Consider the following 22,959-nt stretch of genomic DNA (forward strand, 5'->3'; position numbering starts at 1 on the left):
GCCAGCCCCGCGATGCCACGGGAAGGTGGGAGCAGGCTAGGGAGGTGGGGACTGCAAACGCTTGCCCCCCGGAGCCACCTTCCATCATCCGGTGCTGGCACAGCATCCCGGCTCAGCAGAGGAGGGGGACCGTCAGACCAGGGTGTCACTGCTCCGTCCCCGGAAAGCGGCTTGGCAGCTCGCTGCCCGCTCCGTGGCATCACCCATGGGCTCGCCAGCCCCCGCTTGTCCCCCGCCACCCCCTCCCCTCCCTGCGGCCAGCAGAGACCTGGACACCTCCACGCCGTTACCCCAAAAACCTTTAATATCACCGAGAGGCGGCAGCGGGGAGCGGGGGCAGCTCCTGCCACCCCTCACCCTGTGTCCCCCCCCCCCCAACTCCAGCACAGGCTGGAGCCGGGGATGGGGGGGGGGGGGCGGGCAGAGGCCGGATTCACCCCCTCTCCCCGATGCGGAGGGACGCAGAGGCTCTTGTCACCCTGCCATGGGGACCCTGGGGATGGCACACCCCCTCCCCGGGAGGGACGGGAGCATCCTGATGCTGGTTCCGAGCATCCCACGGGAAGGGCTGCTGCCGCCTGCCTTTGTGGGTTTAAAGGAAAGAGATTTAAAAATAGAGGGAGGAAGAGGAGAAGGAGGAGGAGGAGGAGGAGGAGGAGGAGGAGGAGGAGGAGGAGGAAGAGCCCCCGGCCCAAAAGCAGGCAGGGTGCGGGCTCGGGTGGGCTGGCACTGCCTGGTCCCCGTGGGCTGCCCGGCCGTGGCTCCCGGGACCCGTTCCGCCGTCGAGTGGGTGGCCTGGCTACCATTTCCCCCCCTTCCTGGTCGCCCGTGGGTCACCGTGGGGGGAGACGAGAGGGTCCGGCGGAGGCCGCGGAGCCGGCGGGACCCCCGGCGGGTGGCGGGGTGTGGAGCTGGCGCGGGTCCCCCAGGGCTGCCCCGCTGGCGGACGAACCTGCGGCACAAGGGGAGAGCAAAGGGTCGGCCAAGGGGACACCCCGCCCCCCCTGCAGGGGGACACGGCGGGGGGACACAACCGTGCGTGCATGCGTGTGCCTGTGTCCCCAAGGCAGGGTGGCAATGGGACAGCCACCTCGGAGCGTGCTGGGATGGGGGTGCAGGCAGGGATGGGGATGATGATGATGGGGATGGGGGTGCCGGCAGGTACGATGATGATGATGATGATGATGATGATGATGATGGGGATGATGGGGTTGGGGCAGGGGGTGCAGTCAGGGATGATGATGATGATGGGGATGGGGGTGCAGTCAGGGATGATGATGATGATGATTGGGATGGGGATGGGGATTAGGATGGGGGTGCAGGCAGGGATTATGATGATGATGATGATGGGGATGGGGATGGGGCAGGGGTGCAGGCAGGGAGGGGGCTGTGATAGGGGTGCAGGCAGGGATGATGATGATGATGGTGATGATGATGATGGGAATGGGGATGGGGGTGCAGGCAGGGATGATGGTGATGATTATGGGGATGGGGATTGGGATGGGGGGTGCAGGCAGGGATGATGATGATGATGACGACAATGACAGGGATGGGTGTGCAGACAGGGAGGGGCTGGGATGGGGTGCAGGCAGGGATGATGATGATGATGATGATGATGACGGGGATGGGGGTGGCAGGCAGGGAGAGGCTGGGATGGGGGTGCAGGCAGGGATGATGATGATGATGGGAATGGGGATGGGGGTGCACACGGGGATGATGACGACAATGATTATGATGATGGTGATAGGGATGGGGATGGGGGTGCAGTCAGGGATGATGATGATGATGATGATGATGATGATGGGGATGGGGGTGCAGGCAGGGATGATGGTGATGATGACGGGGATGAGGCAGGGGGTGAAGGCAGGGAGGGTGGCAACACTCACCTGGCGTGTCAGGCCTCCTGCTCAGACGTTTCGCAGGAGCTGGGGACAGAGAGCAGAAAGGTCCCCGTGAGTCCCCGGCATCCCCCGCGTTGGGGCATCAAAGGGGGACGGCCTCCTTGGCCACCAGGGCACATGGCTGACTCGTGGGCAGCTTGTTGCCCACCAGGACTCCCAGGTCCCTCTCTGCAGAGCTGCTCTCCAGCAGGTCAGCCCCAACCTGTCCTGGTGCGGGGGGTTGTTCCTCCCCAGGGGCAGGGCCCTACACTTGCCCGTGTTGAACTCCATCGGGTTCCTCTCCACCCAACTCTCCACCTGCCCAGGTCTGGCTGGATGGTGGCACGGCCTTCTGGGGTGTCATCCACCCCTCCCAGCTTTACTACCAAACTTCGTTAAATCAATAAATATATGGCTATCAATAAACATATCGCTATCAATAAACGTAGCACTGCTTCTCTCTGCCCACGACACTTACCCATGAGGGTGCCACGGCAGTGCCACCAGCCCTGCTGAAGTCATGGTAGCCAACGTCCCTGCTGTCCCCCCCCACAAAACATCCCTGCTGGCCCCCCACACCGTCCCTGCTGGCTCCCCACACACCCCATCCCTGCTGTCCCCACACCCCGTCCCTGCTGTCCCCCCCCCCCAAAAAACGTCCCTGCTGTCCCCACACCCCGTCCCTGCTGTCCCCCCCCCCCAAAAAACGTCCCTGCTGTCCCCACACCCCCGTCCCTGCTGTCCCCCCCCCCAAAAAACGTCCCTGCTGTCCCCACAAAACGTCCCTGCTGCTCCCACACTGTCCCTGCTGTCCCCCCTCCCACAAAACATCCCTGCTGTGTCCCCCACACACCGTCCCTGCTGTCCCCCCCCCCCACACACACACAATGTCCCTGCTGTCCCCACACAGCCCCCGCCAAGCGCAGCCCCCAGCAAAGCCCTGGAGGAGCCTCCCTGCTGCCCCCCCCCCCCCCCCATTATAAACCTGAGCCTGGGAGGGGGTCCTGGGGCATACCCAGCCCTGGGGGCACCGGGGCAGTGACAGTACCACTGTGGGACACCCCCCCCGGCAATGACAGTGCCACCGGTGGGACCCCCCCCCCCCCCCCGGCACAACCGCCTCCTCAGGTTTATAACAGCAAGACTGCGACACCCAGGGCCAGCACCGGCGTGACGGGGGGGTGGGGGGGGTGCCCGGCATGTGACAGCCCCCCGGGAGGGACAGCTGTCGCACAGACAGACAGACAGACAGACAGCAGGACAAGGCAGGGGGGGCGATTTGTCACCGGGGGGGAGGGGGGGGGGGTGTTTCGGAGAAATCACCCTTGTTAATGGGGGAATTCGGGAGCCGGGCAGCATCCTCTCTTCTTGCATCACACGGTTTGGGACACCCCCACAGCTGGGAGACACCCCCCCCCCTCCACCCCAGGCCGGACAGGGCACCCAAAGGGGGTCATCCACACCCCCCCAAAAAATCATCCACCCCCAGAAAGGATCATCCACACACCCCCCCCCAGCTCTCTCCGGGGTGGCCGGAGGCTGATGCTGGTACATAAGGAAGGGGAGGAGGGATGCGTGTGTTTTTGTCCCCCCCCCCCGCCTTCCCCAGGTTTGGAGACCGGGATGTCCCACCCCGGCGTGTGATGCAGGCCAGATGCGGGACACCCCCCGCAAGCCGCGACGTTGTGTCCCCCCGCCCCCGCCACGCCGTGTCACTCACGGTTAGGGGGTCAGTAGCGCAAGCGGCCACACTGTTCCTCATCTCGCTCTCGCTGCCCCGCAGCGGGATGAGGGAGACGGTACCCAACCTGGCGTCCTGCGGCGACCGCGACGCCCGCGTCTTGCACCGCTCCGAAGGCCACAGGGCCCCGCCGTTCTGGGGACGAGAGGGTTTTGGGTCCTCGGCCACCCCCGGGGGACATCTCCTTCCTCCCCCCCCCGACCCCCGCCGGGATGCGGGTATTTCGGGATGCTTGGCTACCCCTAACGGGTTCCTGCTAGCCAAGCATCCCTCCGGGCAGACCTGGAACAGGGTGTCCCTTCCCTACCTGAACGTGGAGGAAGGTGGCAAACCACTCCCGCAGGTCGGCCTGGGTGTCACAGCACAGGTACCTGTGGGGACACGGTGTCAGCGGCCGGTGGGGACGGCGGGGTGCAGCGGGGAGGGGACACGGGGACACCCGGCTGCTCCAGCCACCGCTGGGGACGACGCCGGGCCCCGAGACGCTGAGGTCTCGCAGAGCCCAGGGGACCGAAGGGGACAAGTCAGGCAGCCCGGTGGCATCTTGAGCGGGTCCGTGGGTGCCCATAGAACTCCCCAGCCCCGGCAGCGGGTCCCTCTGTCCCCAGTGTGCCCCCGTGTCCCCAGCCCTGCCCTCACCATTGCTGCTTCTCGTGCTTCTCGTTCTCGTAGAAGACGGTGAAGCCCCAGCTGGAGGGGGGAGAAGGGAAAAAACGCGACGGGGGGGCCGATGGCACACACTGCCCTGCCATTGCGCCAGTGCTCTGGGGGGGGGGGGGGGGGCAAAACAACCCCCCCCCATCCCTGCGACCCACCCCCCCACTAGTTCCTGCGAACCCCCCCCACTCCTCCAACCACCCGCATCCCCACTCGCCGTCCTCCTCCTTGCAAGTCACCTCCATGCGAGCCACCCTTGCGGTCCCCCCCCCAGCCCTGAGACACCCCCCCCCCCCGCCTGGCAACCCCCCCAAGACTGAGACCTCCCCCAGCCCCACAATCCCCCCCCGGCCCTGAAACCCCCCCAGCCCTGCAAACCCCCCCCCCAGCCCCGCAACACCCCAGCTCTGCAACACCCCCCACACTGTAACCCCCCCAGCCCTGCAAAACCCCCAGCTCTGCAAAACCCCCCCCCAACACTGTAACCCCCCCCCTCAGTCCTGCAACCCCTCCCAATACTGCAGACCCCCCCAGCCCTGCAACCCCACAACCCTGCAACCCCCCAGCTCTGCAACGCCCCCCACACTGTAACCCCCCCCCGGCCCTTCGACCCCTCCAGCTCTGCAACCCCCCCAGCCAGGCAACCCCCCCCCGCCCTACAATCCCCCCCTAACACTGTAACCCCCTCCAGCTCTGCAACCCCCCCCTAATATTGTAACCCCCCCCCCCAGCCTTCTAACCCCCCCCAAGGTCTGCAAGCCCCCCAGCCCCGCAAACCCCCCCCAGCCCTGCAAATCCCCAGCCCTGCAACCCCCACCCCAATACTGCAACCCCCCCCAGCCCTGCGACCCCCCCCAACACTGTAACCCCCCCGGCCCTGCAATCCCCCCCACTCTGCAACCCCCCTAGTCCTGCAGCTCCCCCCCCAATATTGCAACCCCCCCCAGCCCTGCAAACCCCCCCCCAGCCCTGCAACCCCCTCAGCTGTGCAATCCTCCCCCGGCAACACTGTAACCCCCCCAGCCCTGCAACCCCCCAGCTCTGCAACCCCCACCCCAATACTGCAACCCCCCCCCAGCCCTGAACCCCCTCCCACCCTGCGCCCCCGAGACCTGCGACCGCACTGCCCGGCCCCAGGGGTGCCCACCCAACCCCCGGGGGGGGACGTGTTTCCTGCCCCCGCAGGGGATTTGGAGCCCCCCAGCAGGGCTGCGCGGCTCATCGCGCGCTCACAGGCGCACGCTGACACGCACACGCACGCTGAGGTGCACGCACCCGCGCGCATTGCATGCGCACACCCGCACGCGTACACTCGCACACGCACGTACACGTATGCACACGCCCACGCGCGTGTACAAAGCACGCTGACAGGCACACGCACGCGTGCACACACATATAGAGATGCACAAACACGCACACATGTACACAGCTCCCCGGCATGCACGCGCACACACACGCACACACATGCACATAAGCGTCTGCACATGCACGCACAGGGACGCAACTCGCTGTCGTGCACGCACACACATGCACACGCATGCACACGTGTGCAAAACTTCCTCACACGCACACGCATGCGCACACACATGCCCGCGCACTCATCTACACACGCATGCACGCACATACTGACACGCATGCACGCACACGGCTGTGGACACGCGTGCACACACACATCTACACATGCACAACTTGTCGACGCACACACCCACACACACACAAGCCCGTGCACTCATGTGAAGACGCATGCACACGCATACCGACATGCACGCACACACACACACATGCATATACACATGCACACACACACCTACACACGCACACACGCGTGCACAACTTGCTGAATGCATGCACGCACCCACATAGACACACACACCCCCGTGCACTCCTGTGCACACGCATGCGCACACAATACCGACGTGCGTGCACACGCACAAGCACTGACACGCACACACACGGGCACGACTCGCTGACATGCACGCACACACACGCATATACACACGCCCGTGCGCTGACATGCATGCACCCACACACGCACGCACTGACGTGCGTGCACGCACGCATCTACACACGCACACGCACACACGTGCGCAACATGTTGACATGCACACGCACACGCATATGCCCATGGACTAATATGCACACGCATGCACATGCACACTGACACACACACACACGCATGCACACACGGCCTGCTGACACACACGCACATGCACAGACACTGGCATGCGCGCATGCACACGTATACACATGCACACGCACACACGTGCGCAAGTCACTGACATGCACGCGCACACGCATGCCCATGCACTCATGTGCACATGCATGCACGCACATACTGACACACATGCACACGCACAGCTGTGGACACGCGTGCACACACACATCTACACATGCACAACTTGTCGACGCACACACCCACACACACAAAAGCCCGTGCACTCATGTGAAGACGCATGCACACGCATACCGACATGCATGCACACACACACACATGCATATACACATGCACACACACACCTACACACGCACACACGCGTGCACAACTTGCTGAATGCATGCACGCACCCACATATACACACACACCCCCCGTGCACTCCTGTGCACACGCATGCGCACACAATACCGACGTGCGTGCACACGCACAAGCACTGACACGCACGCACACGGGCACGCACACGGGCACGACTCGCTGACATGCACGCACACACACGCACACACATGCATATACACACGCCCGTGCGCTGACATGCATGCACCCACACACGCACGCACTGACGTGCGTGCACGCACGCATCTACACACGCACACGCACACACGTGCGCAACATGTTGACATGCACACGCACACACACGTGCCCATGGACTAATATGCACACGCACGCACACGCACACTGACACACACACACGTGCCCATGCGCTCATGTGCACACGCGTGCACACACGGCCTGCTGACGCACACGCACAGACACTGGCATGCGCGCACGCACACGTATACACATGCACACGCACACACGTGCGCAACTCGCCGACATGCACATGCACACACATGCGCATACACACACGCCCGTGCGCTGACATGCATGCACCCACACACGCACACACTGACGTGCGTGCACGCACACACACGCACACGCACACACACACGTGCACAACCTGCTGACGCGCACACGTGTGCCCTTGCACTCCCACACACGCGCACTGACCCGCGTGCACACGGACGCCGACACGCACGCGCGCGCTTAGGCAGGCGCGTGTCCACACACTCCCACGTACGCACCCTCCCACGCGTGCGCACACTCACACTCACCCTCACCCTCACACTCACACTCGTGTCCCAGCCGCTGGCCGCGGGCAGGGGAGGGGACAGGGCTGTCGCCAGCCCCGCAGCTGGCAGCGGGCGGCGGCAGCGTCCTGCGAGGCTGCTCTGACACCTGGCGGCAGCAGGCACGGGCAGCAGGAGACGTGTCCCCGCAGCCGCAGCTGTCCCCGTCCCCATCCCCATCTCCATCCGTGTCCCTGGCCCCGTCCCTTATCCCTTAACCCCATCCTCATCCCTGTTCCGGTCCCGTTCCCATCGCTGTCCCTGTCCCCATCCCCATCTCCATACCTGTCCCCATCTCCATCTCTATCCCTATCCCCGACCTCATCTCCATCCCCGTCCCTGTCCCCATCCCCATCCCTATGTCCGTCCTCATCCCTGTCCCCACCCCCCATCTCCGTCCCTGGCCCTGGCCCTGTCCCCAGCCCTATCCCTGTCCCCATCCTCATCCCTGTCCCCACCCCCATCTCCGTCCCTGGCCCTGGCCCTGTCCCCACCCCTATCCCTGTCCCCATCCTCATCCCTGTCCCCATCCCCATCCCTGTCCCTGTCCTCATCCCCATCCCGATCCCGATCCCTATCCCCATCCCTATCCCCATCCCCGTCCTTATCCCTATCTCCATCCCCAATTCCATCCCTGTCCCCATGTCTATCTCCATCCCTGTCCCCATCTCCATCCCTGTCCCTGTCCTCATCCCTGTCCCTCTCTCCATCCTCATCCCCAGCCTCGTCCCCATCCCATCCCCGTCCCCAGCCCTGTCCCTGCCCCTGTCCCATCCCTGTCCCCATCCTCATCCTCAGACCTGTCCCTGTCCATGTCTCCGTCCCTGTCCCTATCCTTGTCCCCATCTCCACCCTTGTCCCTATCTCCATTATCACCTCCATCGTCGTCTCCATCCCATCCCTGTCCCTGTCCTCATCCCTGTCCCCATCCCATCCCATCCCATCCCTGTCTCCATCCCATCCCTGTCCCTGTCCCCAGCCCCAGCCCCGTCCCCATCTCATCCCTGTCCCCATCCCATCCCTGTCCCCAGCCCCAGCCCCGTCCCCATCTCATCCCTGTCCCATCCCTGTCCCCGTCCCCAGCCCATCCCGTCCCCAGCCCATCCCTGTCTCCATCCCCAGCCCTGTCCCCGTCCCCATCCCATCCCTGTCCCCATCCCTGTCCCCACGTCCCCGCGTCGCCTCTCACCACGTCGGGGGCCGGAGCTTCTTCTTGATGCCCAGGTAGACCTTCAGGTTCCTGACGGGCCACTCCTTCTCCGGCTTGTGACTCTGGGGACAGAGGGACACACACCGCGTTGGGGACCCTTCGCCACCGGGCCCCCCCCTCCCCGGCAGGGAGGAGAAGCCGTAGGGCTGCGGTGACGGGGACAGGGCAGAGCCACCACCCGTGGCAGAGGGATGCGGGACGTGTCCCTGCGGCGGCGTCCCCCCCGACGCGGTGCCAGCCGCCGTCGGAGTGGGGACCAGCGCTGGCACGTTGTGACAGGGTCTCGAGAGCCTGGCACCGGACGTCCCCCACGGGGACACCCATGTCATACCCGTCCTCAGCATCACGGACGGGGCACCGGTGGCCCCAGACCGTGTCCCCAGATGTCACCCCGCCGGCACGGCCCGGCTGAAGGCGGCTGCCCCCGGCGTCACCCGCCGTTTGGAAGGGGCAAAGCCCCCCTCTCACCCAGGCCCGCCCCCCCCCGCCTCGCCATGCCACACGAGCCATGCTCTGGCAGCGGGTGACACCATGGGGACCCCTCCTGGTATGTCCCCGTCCCCGTCCCCCCCCAGCCTGCGTTGGCGTGCAAGCGACGCGACTTACAAGAGCCCGATCCAATGCCCGCGGGATGGGGGGGCCCCATCCCCTTCCCCGGCCATGGCACCCCACATCGGGGCACTCTGGGGGGGGCTGGCGGCGGGGGGGGGGGGGGGGGCGGGGGGGGGGGGCTGTTTCAGGCCCCGCAGCACCCCACGGCCTGAGACTGCGGCGATGGGCTACGGGATTGGATTTGGGATGGCCCCCGGGCAGCCTTGTAAGGGCAGAGGGCGCGGGGGCCCCCCTGCGCCCCACTGAGCCCCCCCGCGCCCCACTGAGCCCCCCGGCTCCTCTACTCACCGTCTCCGCGGGGGGGCCGCGCTGCCGCAGGCTCTGTGACACAGAGGAGGGGGGTTAAAGCGGCCGGGGTGGGGGGGGGAGAGGGGGGCACCCCCCCCACGGACCCCACGCTGCTGGCGGTGGGCAGGGGATGGGGGGTGGCAGCGGTGTGACAGCAGGGGGGGCGGGGAGAAGATGTCCCCAGGTGGGACGCTGGTGTCCCCCCCCTCGCGCCCCTGCACGGCCTCAGAGCCGGCTGCGGGGCTGATCTGGGCACCATCCCCATCTGCGGGTGACCGCGCTGTGGGGGGCAGCCCCACAGCTGCCTGCCATGCCAGCCCCACGGCTGCCTGCACTGCCTGTGCCATGCCAGCCCCACGGCTGCCTGCAATCCTGTGCCATGCCAGCCCCATGGCCACCTGCAGTGCCAGCCCCACAGCTGCCTGCCATCCCGTGTGATGCCAGCCCCATGGCTGCCTGTGATGCCTGTGTGATGCCAGCCCCATGGCTGCCTGCACTGCTGGGGTCAGCCCCATGGCTGCCTGCAATCCTGTGCCATGCCAGCCCCCATGGCTGCCTGCATTGCCTCTATGATGCCAGCCCCACTGCTGCCCGCCCCATGGCTGCCTGCAGTGCCTGTGCCATGCCAGCTCCATCACTGCCTGCAGTGCCAACCCCATGGCTGCCTGCACCGCTGGGGTCAGCCCCATAGCTGCCTGCAGTCCTGTGCCATGCCAGCCCCATGGCTGCCTGCAATGCTTGTGTGATGCCAGCCCCATGGGAGTCTGCAGTGCCAGCCCATCACTGCCAGTGATGCCAGCCCCACGGCTGCCAGCAATCCTGTGTGATGCCAGCCCCATGGCTGCTTGAAATGCCAGCCCCACCACCGCCTGCAGTGCCAGCCCCATGGCTGCCTGCACTGCTTGTGCCATGCCAGCCCCACGGCTACCTGCACTGCCTCTGTGATGCCAGCCCCATCGCTGCCAGCCCCATGGCTGCCTGCAGGGCCTGTGCCATGCCAGCTCCATCACTGCCTGCAGTGCCAGCCCCACAGCTGCCTGCCATCCCATGTGATGCCAGCCCCATGGCTGCCTGCACTGCTGGGGTCAGCCCCATAGCTGCCTGCATTGCCTCTGTGATGCCAGCCCCATCGCTGCCAGCCCCATGGCTGCCTGCAGTCCTGTGCCATGCCAGCCCCATGGCTGCCTGCATTGCCTCTGTAATGCCAGCCCCATTGCTGCCAGCCCCATGGCTGCCTGCAGGGCCTGTGCCATGCCAGCCCCATCACTGCCTGCAGTGCCAGCCCCATGGCTGCCCGCAGTCCCGTGCCATGCCAGCCCACGTGGGTCCCACATCCGGGGGGGAAGGGGAAGGGGAAGGGGAAGGGGAAGGGAAGGGAAGGGAAGGGAAGGGAAAGGGAAGGGAAGGGAAGGGAAGGGAAGGGAAGGGAAGGGAAGGGAAGGGAAGGGAAGGGAAGGGAAGGGAAGGGAAGGGAAGGGAAGGAAGGGAAGGAAGCGGGGGCTCACCCGCACTTCCTTGTAGAGGCGCAGGCAGGTGTGGTTGAGGATGAAGTAGCGGTCGTGGAAGCCGGTGCTCAGGCCCAGCCCCAGCAGGTTCCTCTCCTCCCGAAACTTCATCATGCCGTGCTTGCAGTCGCCCACTCTGCTGGCTGGGGGCACACGCCTGAGCGGCTCCGGCCCCCCCAGGGGGGTCAGGCCCCCCCCAGGAAGGGTCCCGTGGGGCGATGGCAAGGGAACACCCCCCACCCTCACCACCATGGCGGGCTGCTGCCTGCTCCCAGCCCAGGCAGGGCAGGCAGGACCATGTCCCCCCCCCTGCGCCCAGCCATGACCCCATATGGGGGGTCCCAGCCACGCGCTAACTGGGCCGGTGCTGGGAACACCACCAGCGGGAGGCAGCCAGGGGATGGCTGATCCCGGGGGGTTTCTCTGCAGGGTCGGCAGGACAGGGAGCATCCTGCCCACCCCGTGCTGGCAGGGAGGCGACGCTGGATCCATCCCCATCCCCATCCCGTCCCCATCTCCATCCCATCCTGTCCCCATCCCATCCCACCTTATCCCCATTCCATCCCTATCTCATCCCATCCCATCCCATCCCCATCCCACTCCAGCTCATCCCCATCCCATCCCCATCCCATCCCCATCCCATCCCATCCTATCACATCCCATCCCCATCCCATACCTGTCCCATCCCATCCCATCCCCATTCCACTCCATCCCATCTCCATCCCCATCCCATCCCATCCCCATTCCACCCCATCCCCATCCCATCCCCATCTATCCGATGCCATCCTCATCCTATCCTATCCCTATCCATCCCATCCCCATCCCCATCCCATCCTATTCCCATCCCCATCCCATCCCATCCTCACCCCAACCCATCTTATTCCCACCCCATGCCCATCCTATCCCATCCCCGTTCCAACCCATCCCTGTCCCCATCCCATCTCCATGCCCATCCCATCCTATTCCCATCTCCATGCCCATCCCATCCCCATCCCACTTCCACTCCATCCCATCCCCATCCCATCCCTGTCCCATCCCATCTCCATCCCCATCCCCATCCCATCCCATCCCCATCCCGCTCCATCCCCATCTATTCCATCCCATCCCCAACCCACTCCATCCCACCCCACTCCATCCCGTCTCCATCCCCATCCCAACCCGTCTCATCCCTATCCCCACCCCATCCCATCCCCATCCCATCCCCATCCCATCCAGCCCCCTCCCTCCCCTCCTTGCCAGCTCCCGGCCCCCCCCAGCCCCTCACCGAGGTAGATGAGCATGTTCTCCATGGACATCTGCTTCTTCACCACCAGGTAACTCTCCGTCCCCAGGCAGTGCAAAATGGGCAGCACTTTTTCCGAGTAGTGCAGGGGCCGTTCTGTCGGGAAGGGGGAGAGTCGGGGTCAGGCAGCCCACCGGGGGCTGCCACCCACCAAGGAGGGGGTGACACACGGGTCCCCAGAGCCTGCCAAGGAACGGTCCTGCCTGTCCCCGCCGCCGCCGCCGCCTTTTAATGGCGCTTGTTCCCCCTCGCTAATTGTCCCCTGGGGAGGGGACTTTCGGCCCGCGCTGGGTGACCCGCGGGGACTGGAAGGTGGCTGAGGAGCCAGCGCTCGCCAGCGCCCGCCATTGCGAAACACGGGGTGGGGGGGGTGGGGGGGTGTTCCACAACACGCCGGCCGCCGCCACCGCGGGCAGCCCCTGTGACCCCCGCACGCGTGCCAGAGAAAATATGCGGGGAGGTATGTCAAACACACCCGCCGCCACGCGAGCGAAGGGCAAGTCACGCGTTCCGTGCGAGTTCGGAGGTGAATATTCCATTCGAGGCGAATTTTAGCCCCCGCGCAGCCTGAGGATCCTCCTGTTTTCGTAAGGGGTTGGGGGGTGCTGGGCTGAGCTCGGGGTTCCGGGCGGGGGGGGAAAAGGGGAGGTGGGACTGACGGCGTGGAGTTGGCGAGGACCAAAACTGCTCAGCGGAGGCTTTCAGGGATGTCCACGGGCACCCCGGGGCTGTTCCCTTTGCTGGCCGGAGAGCCCAGACACTCCCGCCAAGCTTCAGAGGCGTTTGAAGCCCTAAGGTTTGGGTCCTGGCCCAAACCACCAGCCCATCTGCGGCGCTTGGCCACGGCGAGCAAAGTTGCGGCATCACAGCCATCCTCTCCCGAGCGCCTGGAGTTCATCCCAGCATTTCTCCCTGGGGCAGTCCCCATGGGAGCCTTCTCATCCCCCTCTGCATCTCCATCTCCATCCCCGTCCCCAACTCCGTCTCCATCACCATCCCCATCCCCAATTCCATCTCCATCCCCACCCCCATCTCCATCCCCAACTCCATCCCCATCCCTATCCCCAGCCCCAGCCCCATCTCCATCTCCATCTCCATCCCCATATCCATCCCCACGCCCATCCCCAATTCCATCTGCATCCTCATCCCCAACTCCATCTCCACCTGCATCTCCATCCCTATCTCCACCTCCATCCCCATCTCCATCTCCATTCCCACCCCCACCCCCATCTCCACCATCCCCATCCCCAACTCCATCTCCACCTCCATCTCCATGCCCAGCTCCATCCCCAATCCCATCCCCACCTCCATTCCCATACTTATCTCCATCCCCATCTCCATCTCCATTCCCACCCCCATCCCCACCATCCCCATCCCCATCTCCACCTCCATCTCCATGCCCAGCTCCATCCCCATTCCCATCCCCACCTCCATTCCCATACTTATCTCCATCCCCATCTCCATCTCCATCTCCATGCCCAGCTCCATCCCCATTCCCATCCCCACCTCCATTCCCATACCTATCTCCATCCCCATCTCCAACTCCATCTGCATCCCCAACTCCATCGCCACCTCCATCCCCATGCCCAACTCCATCCCTACCGCCATGCCCATCCCAACTCCATCCCCATGCCCATCCCCATCCCCATCTATCTCCATCCCCATCTCGATCTTTATCACGATCTCCATCTCTATATCTCTAAATCCATCCCCATCCCCATCTCCGTCCCTGTCCCTGTCCCCGTCCCCATCCCCACCGCCCTCGCTCCCCCACACCAACCTGCCTCCTCCCTCTCATTGACTTCGAAGCAGCTCCAATAGTCCTTCTCCTTCATGACAATTTTCCTCCTGTCCAGGATCTCGAAGGTGAGCTCCTCGGCTGTCATGGTGGCCGGGATCTGGACAGAAGGGACAGAGGTAAGGGACAGGTCTCCATCAGCCGGTGCCTGGGTCTGTGCCACCCTCGTGCTGCAGAGGGGCCAGCTCAGAGCCACCCCGTGCCACCACAGAGGTTTGGGCATGCAACAGGGGGGGTCACTGTCCCCTCTGTGTCCTCCTCCCAACGACTCACCTTGACGTGCTGCTCTGCCTCCGTCTTCTTCTCCTCCAGGTAGACAGTGCAGATGAAGTCCCCGGCTTGCTGGAGGGCAACGGGAAAGCACTTCAACCTGCAGCTTCCCATGTGGGGCTAAATGCCCCCACGCAGCATGGACACCCCCTGCCTGGGGCATCTCCAGGAGATGCTGGAGTGAGGTCCCCATGCAAAGCTGGTGCCCCAGGAAGGTCTCCCATGTCCAGGACCCACCTGCTTCCCGCTGGACGCTGCCTCCCGCATCTTCATGATGGCCATGATCTCATCCTGCTGCTTCTTCATCTCTTGGTCATTGACCTGCCAAGGAAGAGGAGCCCATGGAGCCATCAGGGTTGACCACACCACCCTTAAGTTTCACCGCAGCAGCAGACGCGGGTCCCTAGGGGAATCTGCTCCCCTGCCCAGCGGTGCCAGCACCTCCACGCTTGGGGGTCCCCAAGGTTTGCAAGGACATGGACCCCCATCCCTTCTTCTCCAAAGCAAGGAGATGTCCGCAGATAGATTAGATCCAGCTTCTTCTTCCTTCCACCTCCCCATCCCCTGGGAATGTCCATACATCGGCCTGATCCAGAGCAGTGCCAGAGGTGGGAGGGGGGTGAACCTACGTTAAAGATCTTCACGTAGTGGCTGATGAGGTCCTCCACCACGCGGCCTGCCTTGTAGTCCTTCCCGTCCGTCTGGAAGAGTGTGGGCCCGAAGACGATGGCCAGGTTGTGCGTGTTCATCTGGTTCTCCCCGGAGAAGAGCTGGACCCTGCGGGGAACCCCGTTACGATTCCTGCCCCGCAGCCCCCCCGGGACCCCCCTCTTCAGCCTTGCCAGGGGGAATGTGCCCCACATTGGGACGTGATGCTCGGCTTTGGGCACAGCTTGACCCCAAATCCCGCTCCTTGCTTGGGATGTGAGCCAAGGGATGAGGGCTCTCCTCCATCCCAGGACCCCACAGCAGTTGGGGAGATGCCCCACGGGGGCTTGAGGACCCCAGGCTCGGCCATGCCATGGGACTGGCCGCCCACGTCGTACCGAAAGAGGTGGTTGATGAGCGCCTTCAGTGTGGCCCGGTTCACCGTGGGGAGGGTGTCCAGGAGCCGCCGGTACTCGCCGATCTTCTCCTCCTCATCCTCCAGCGCTGCGAGAGGGGCACGAGGGAGAGGATGAGCGCGGAGTGGGCGGGGAGGTGAGGTTAAGACCCACGGCCCCACCATCCCTTCTCCAGACCCCACCTTGGACCCTTCTGTCCCACCATTGGGGCTGGAGCACCCCAGCTCCAGGGGGCTGGAGCATCCCGGGGCTGGAGCATCCCAGGGCTGGAGCATCTCAGCTCCACAGGGCCAGTGCTTCCCAGCTCCATGGGGCTGGACCACCCCAGAGCCAGAGCATCCCAGTTCCAAGGGGACAGAGTGTCCCAGCTCCGGGGGGCTGGAGCATCCCAGCACCATGGGGTTGGAGCATCCCAGTTCCAAGGGGCAGAGTGTCCCAGCTCCGGGGGGCTAGAGCATCCCAGCTCCATGGGGCTGAAGCAACCCAGGGCTGGAGCATCCCAGCTCCACAGGGCGGGAGCATGCCAGGGAAAGAGCATCCCATCTCCAAGGGACCAGAGCATCTCAGCTCCACGGGGCTGGAGCATCCCAGCGTCATGGGGTCAGAGCATCCCAGCTCTGTGGGGCTGGAGCATCCCAGCATCATGGGGTTGGAGCATCCCAGCTCTGTGGGGCTGGAGCATCCCAGCGTCATGGGGTCGGAGCATCCCAGCTCTGTGGGGCTGGAGCATCCCAGCGTCACGGGGTCAGAGCATCCCAGCTCTGTGGGGCTGGAGCATCCCAGCATCATGGGCTCAGAGCATCCCAGCTCTGTGGGGCTGGAGCATCCCAGCGTCATGGGGTCGGAGCATCCCAGCACCACGGGGTCAGAGCATCCCAGCTCCAGGGGACCGGAGCATCCCAGCATCATGGAGTCAGAGCATCCCAGCTCTGTGGGGCTGGAGCATCCCAGCATCATGGGGTCAGAGCATCCCAGCTCCGGGGGGCCGGAGCATCCCAGATCTGCACACCGCAGCTCCCAGCTGTTCTCCCATGGGGTGTCCCCATCCCAGATTTTCAGGGGCCCGATCCAGAAGCACAGAGTGAGGGGGGTCTGGCTCTCTGCCCTGCCCCAGCCCCAGCCGTGCCGGAGCACGGGGCTACCCCAGGGTCAGCGTGGGTCCCTCGGTCCCACCAGCCCCCCCAGCAGCCCCCCCCCAGGGCTCACCCGTCGCCCGCAGCCAGTCCTGGCCCCACCGCCCGGTGAAGAGCCCATCGCCGAGGTCGCGAAAGAAGCGTTTGAGGGTGTTGGCGACGTCGTCCACCTGGTGCTCGCCCTCCTTCAGGCGCACGCTGCGGGCGTCCCGGCGCAGCACCTCCAGCAGGCTGGTGGTCTTGGAGTTCTGCCCGCTTTTGCGGTAGATGCCCTCGGAGGTCAGCCCTGCGGCACAGCCCGTGCGGGTGAGACCCTCTCCGTGGGGGACGGCCACCCATCCCGGCCCCCTTTCCCACCCACTGGCTCCCCATCTCCATCCCTGGAGCCTTCTCAGCATGGAGAGGAGAAAGCTTCAGGGAGACCTTACAGCCCTTTCCAGTTCCTAAAGGCGGCTTATAAGAAAGGTAGAATCGTGGAATCACAGAATCATGGAATGGTTTGGGTGGGAAGGGACCTTAGAGATCATCTCATTCCACCCCCCTGCCCTGGGCAGGGACACCTCCCACCAGCCCAGCTTGCTCCAAGCCCCGGCCAACCTGGCCTTGAACCCCTCCAGGGATGGGGCAGCCACAGCTTCTCTGGGCAACCTGGGCCAGGGGCTCACCGCCCTCACAGCCAAGAATTTCTGCCTCAGATCTCAGCTCAATCTCCCCTCTTGCAGCGGAAACCCCTTCCCCCTCGTCCCATGGCTCCCCTCCCTCATCCAGAGTCCCTCCCCAGCTTTCCTGGAGCCCCTTGAGGGACTGGAAGGGGCTCCAAGGTCTCAGTGGAGCCTTCTCTTCTCCAGGCTGAACCCCCCCAACTCTCTCAGCCTGTCCTCACAGCAGATGGGGACAGACTTTTTAGCAGGGCCTGTAGCGATAGGACGAGGGGGAACAGTTTTAAACTGAAAGAAGACGGATTTAGATGAGATATTAGGAAGAAATTTTTCACTTTGAGGGCGGTGAGCTCCTGGCCCAGGTTGCCCGGAGAAGCTGTGGCTGCCCCATCCCTGGAGGTGTCCAAGGCCAGGTTGGACGGGGCTTGGAGCAACCTGATCTAGCGAAACACGTCCCTGCCCAGGGCAGGGGGTTGGAATAGGTGGCTTTTAACGGTCCCTTCCCACCCAAACCATTCCACGATTCCATGGCCAGATGCCGCCGGCAGGGAGCCAGCGCCGCGGCTCCTTCCCACCCTGCAGGTGTTGCCGCGACCGCCGCGGAGCTGCGGGCTGGAGCCAAAGGCCTGCTCCGGCCAAATTCCTCCCACGGAGCTGGCGTGGAATCTCAAGGAGGGAGGGCAACCGGTGTCACGAGTGCGTCGGGTCTCAGCCGGCCACCCCCACCCCCCCCCAGCCGCTGATGGGCTTGACCCGACCCCCCCAGCGATGGGCGACGGCACCTACCGCACTGGGTGATGTAGTCGATGCAGCGGTCCACCAGCAGCGGGACGTCGGCCTCCGTCAGCTGCTGCTCCGACAAGGTGTCCCCGGCGCTGCCCGCGGCCTTCTGGATGGCGTGGACCCAGCCCAGGAAATCCAGCTTCCTCTCCCCCTGGATGTACAGCGTCCTGCCGGCAACGCCGGCCTCAGCGGGGGGACAGCCCCCCCCCCCCGCCTCAAAACCCCACCATGGATCCCCGGGAAGGGCCTGAGGGTGGTCCCGGCTCTCTTTTGGGGGTCCCCAGTCACGGTGGGGAGGGTGATCGCACACCAGGACGGGGGGGGAATTGGGCTGGGTGTGATATTTTGCTGGGGGGGTGTCTCACACCCCCCCCACACCCCCTCTGCTCTCACCTCCGCCTCTCCACCAGCACCAGCACCTCGTTGTCCCCCTGGATGGCTGGAAGGGAAGGCAGAGAGGCCGTCACCCACAGGCATGTGGGGTCCCCCAGCCCCCCTCAGCCCCACACAGCCCCAACAGATCCAGCTCCAGCCCAAAGGGGACCAGCAGTGCCCTTCCAGGGATGGAGAAGAGGATGGAGAGGAGGAAGAGCAGCAGCACCTCTATCTCCATCCCCATCTCTATCCTCATCTCCATCTCCATCCCCGTCCCCGTCCCCATCCCCATCTCCATCTCCATCTCCATCCCAGCTCCATCCCTATGTCCATCTCCAGCTCCATCCATCCCCATCTCCATCTCCATCCCCATCCCCATCTCCATCCCCATCTCCATCTCCATCCCCATCCCCATCCCCATCTCCATCCCCATCCCCATCTCCATCTCCATCCCCGTCCCCATCTCCATCTCCATCTCCATCCCTATGTCCATCTCCAGCTCCTTCCATCCCCATCTCCACCTCCATCCCCGCCTCCGTCTCCATCTCCATCATCTCTACCTCCATCCCATCCCATCCCACGCTCCACGGAAGCAGCATCCACCCCCACCCCCTCCCCACCCAAAGTTGGGTGCTGCAGGACTTGGGGGATCCCAAGGTGCTGGTTGGGGTTGAGGGCACGCACAGAGCTCCTGCAGCTTGCGCAGCTGGAGGGGCTCCTGCCGCTCGCCGTCGGGGCAGGAGAGGTGGAGCGCGGAGCCGGCCAGGGCGAACCAGCCTTCCTTGGCTCGCTCCAGGTTCAGGCCACCCTTGTAGTGCAGCCGGCCCAAGCGCTCGAAGTCCAGGGCCAGCAGCTCCTCGGCGCGGGGGTGGACGAAGGACTGAGGCGGGGAGGAGAAGGGACAGGTCAGCGCCGCGGGCACTCGGCTTCCCCCTCCCCAGCCCACCCCCAGCTCCCCCCAAGGCCACCTTGGCGATGGACTTGAGCCATTCCCGAGCGGAGTCGGGGCTCTCCGATCCGAAGAGGTAGAGCCGCTCCGACTCCGTGTACACCTCGAAGGTGCTCTCGAACCTGCGGGAAAAGGAAGGGGGGAAAAGGGGAGGCTGAACAGTGCGGGGCACGGGGACGGAGCAGCCCGCCCCCCGCCCCACGGAGCATCCGCCAAAGGTTGGGGAGGTTTGGGATCCCACCGCCGCGGCCCCCGGCCCCAGAACATCCCCCCAGTGCCGGCAAACAGGGGATGGCCAGGGGCTGAAAAGGGGCTACAAAGGGGTTATAAAGGGGCTACAAAGGGGTTATAAAGGGGCTACAAAGGGGCTACACAGGGGCTACACAGGGGTTATAAAGGGGCTACAAAGGGGCTACACAGGGGCTACACAGGGGTTATAAAGCGGCTACAAAGGGGCTACACAGGGGCTACACAGGGGTTATAAAGGGGCTACAAAGGGGCTACAAAGGGGCTACACAGGGGTTATAAAGGGGCTACAAAGGGGCTACACGGGCTACAAAGGAGTTATGAAGGGTCTACAAAGGGGTTATAAAGGGGTTACACTGGGGCTACAAAGGGGCTGCAAAAGGGGGAGTTACAAAGCGGATACAGATTGGTTATAAAGGCGTTACAGAGGGTCTACAAAGGGGTTACAAAGGGGTTACACAAGAGGTACAAAGGGGTTATAAAGGGGCTACAAAGGGGCTACACAGGGGCTACACAGGGGTTATAAAGGGGCTACAAAGGGGCTACACAGGGGCTACAAAGGGGTTATAAAGGGGCTACAAAGGGGTTATAAAGGGGCTACACAGGTGCTACAAAGGGGCTGCAAAAGGGGGGGATTACAAAGGGGATACAAATTGGTTATAAAGGCGTTACAGAGGGTCTACAAAGGGGTTACAAAGGGGTTACAAAAAAGGTACAAAGGGGATAGAACGGGGTTATAAAGGGGCTGCAAAAGGGTTACAAAGGGGTTATAAAGGGGTTACACTGGGGTTACAAAGGGGTTCCAAGGGGGATACAAAGGGGTTATAAATTGGCTGCAAAGGGGTTACAAAGGGGATAGAAAGGGGTTACAAAGGGGATAGAAAGGGGTTAGAAAGGGGTTAGAAAGGGGCTGCAAAACGGAGGGTTACAAAGGGGATACAAATTGGTTATAAAGGCATTACAAAGGGGATGCAAAGGGGTTACAAAGGGGATACAAAGGGGTTACAAAGGGGTTACAAAGGGGATAGAAAGGGGTGATAAAGGGGCTGCAAAGGGGTTACAAAGCAGATACAAAGGGGTTACACAGGGGTTACACAGACTCCCTGCAAAGTCAGCATCCTCCGTGCCGCCACCCACGCCACAGGGGCCAGCGGCGGCCTGCGGCCAGCAGCCCCCCGCTCCCCCCCCCCAGCGCCGTGCCACCCTTCCCACAAGCGAGACCCCGGCGTGCCCGTCCCCGTGGGGGGTGGGGGGCGCCTTTGGGGGGGAGGGGGCTCACCCGTGGGCGTGGGGGGGGTTGTTCACCAGGCAGACCATCTCCTCCACCTTGATCTCGCCGTTGGGCACGGCGTTGCGGTCGCTCTCGTAGTAGCTGAGGACGCCGTCCTGCAGCGCGCACCACCGCCGGCTGAACTCTGCGCGGCACAGGGACGCTGCTGGCCAGACCCCCCCCCCCTCGCCCCCCCACCACCCACCGGGTGCCCACCCGCTCCCCTCCCCCTCAAACCCAGCCGGATGCACCTCCCCGATGCCTTTGCGTCACCCTGGGGGGCTGGGGACGGTGTAACCCACTCCCCCCGTCCACCCACCCCCCAACCTCCTCATCGCCCACCAACCCACCATCACCCCCCGACCCACCCCCCCACCCCCCCCCCGGCCTCGACCGACCCCTCGCACCCCCTCTTTCTCAGCCCCACAAACCTTCCTGGCCCTTCCGCTCGCCCACGGGCTTGGCCATGGAGGGGGTTTTGTAGAGGAAGCCGTTGTGGGTGACGGAGGGCGGGGGCACCCAGTAGGGCTTCTCCTCGCTGCCCCCCACCTCCAGCCGCGGCGCCTCTGCAAACGGGGGGGGACAACCTGTCATGGCGGGGGGTGGGGGCTGAAACCCTCCTGTACAGCCTCCCCCCCCCCAAGAAAAAACCCCCTCTGCACGGCTGGGGGGGCCCAGCGGCTATGGCCTGCAGTGGGGTGCAGCTGGGTCAGGGATGGGGGGGGGGGGGGGTGACAGCAGTCCACGTCGCCCCCCCCGGGTTCTTTGCTGGTGTGACATGAAGGGATGAGCTGGACGGGGGCTGTAGTGGTGGCACCGGCCACTTTGCACCCCCCCTCCCCCCCCCACCAAAACGGCTGGGTGTCCCCCGGCTCAGCACAAGGAGGAGGAGCCCAAAAGCACCGTGAGCCCCCACCATGGCACGGCCGGGGGGCACCCAGACCCGGGGCTGACGGGGGGTCAGTGGGGTCAGGCTTATCCACCAGGATGGCATCCCGCATCCCGCGTCCTGCACCCTGTATCCTGCATCCCAAACCCTGCATCCCAAATCCCGCATCATACATCCTGCATCCCACGTGCTGCATTGTGCATCCCACATCCCAAATTCTGCATCCCACATCCTATATCCTGCATCCTGAATCCTGCATCCTGCATCCCACATCCCTCATTGCACACCCCACATCCTTCATCGCATGTTCCACATCCCACATCCCACAACCTGTATCCTGCATCCTGCATCCTTCATCCTGCATCCCAAATCCTGCATCCTGCATCCCACATCCCTCATTGCACATCCCACATCCTTCATCGCATGTTCCACATCCCGCATACCACATCCCACAACCTGTATCCTGCATCCTGCATCCTGCATCCTTCATCCTGCACCCTTCATCCTGCATCCCGAATCCTGCATCCTGCATCCCACATCGTACATCGCATGTCTTGCATTGCACATCCTGCATCCTGCATCGCACATCCCGCATCCCGCATCCCGCATTGCACATCCCACATCCTTCATCGCATGTTCTGCATCACACACCCTGCATCCTGCATCCTGCATCCCACGTGCCACATTGCGCATCCCGCATCCTGCATCCCGCATCCCCGTCCTACAACTCGCATCCCACATTGCGCATCCCACATGCTGCATTGCACATCCCACATCCTGCATCCTGCATCCCGCATTGTGCATCCCGCATCCCGCATCACTCATCCCCTATCCCCCATCCCCCATCCCGCATCCCGCATCCCTCATCCTGCATCCCGCATCCTGCATGCCACATTACGCGTCTTGCATCCTGCATCCCACATTCTGAATCCTGCATTCTGCATCCTACATCCCGCCTCCCACATCGCGCATCCCACATCCTGCATCCTGTATGCTCCATCCCGAATCCTGCATCACACATCTCACA

The 22,959-nt window shown here is 64.2% G+C and overlaps 1 protein-coding gene across 1 annotated transcript in view; it reads right to left on the reverse strand.

Annotated features, from left to right (window-relative positions):
• Window positions 1-290: 290 nt before the first annotated feature.
• ARAP1 (ArfGAP with RhoGAP domain, ankyrin repeat and PH domain 1) overlaps window positions 291-22,959 on the reverse strand; it is a 58,380-nt gene continuing 35,711 nt past the window's right edge. The window contains 20 exon segments of the mRNA XM_054223039.1: window positions 291-952; window positions 1,887-1,925; window positions 3,601-3,756; window positions 3,929-3,992; window positions 4,261-4,311; window positions 8,789-8,871; window positions 11,215-11,357; window positions 12,479-12,592; window positions 14,277-14,394; window positions 14,568-14,636; window positions 14,802-14,885; window positions 15,194-15,341; window positions 15,611-15,716; window positions 16,835-17,047; window positions 18,207-18,370; window positions 18,597-18,642; window positions 19,263-19,458; window positions 19,547-19,649; window positions 21,053-21,188; window positions 21,475-21,609. Coding sequence (XP_054079014.1) covers window positions 1,908-1,925; window positions 3,601-3,756; window positions 3,929-3,992; window positions 4,261-4,311; window positions 8,789-8,871; window positions 11,215-11,357; window positions 12,479-12,592; window positions 14,277-14,394; window positions 14,568-14,636; window positions 14,802-14,885; window positions 15,194-15,341; window positions 15,611-15,716; window positions 16,835-17,047; window positions 18,207-18,370; window positions 18,597-18,642; window positions 19,263-19,458; window positions 19,547-19,649; window positions 21,053-21,188; window positions 21,475-21,609 — 2,147 coding nt within the window. The 3' untranslated portion in view covers window positions 291-952; window positions 1,887-1,907.

Source organism: Rissa tridactyla, chromosome 1 (assembly GCF_028500815.1).
Source record: "Rissa tridactyla isolate bRisTri1 chromosome 1, bRisTri1.patW.cur.20221130, whole genome shotgun sequence".
Taxonomy (NCBI): Eukaryota; Metazoa; Chordata; class Aves; order Charadriiformes; family Laridae; genus Rissa; species Rissa tridactyla.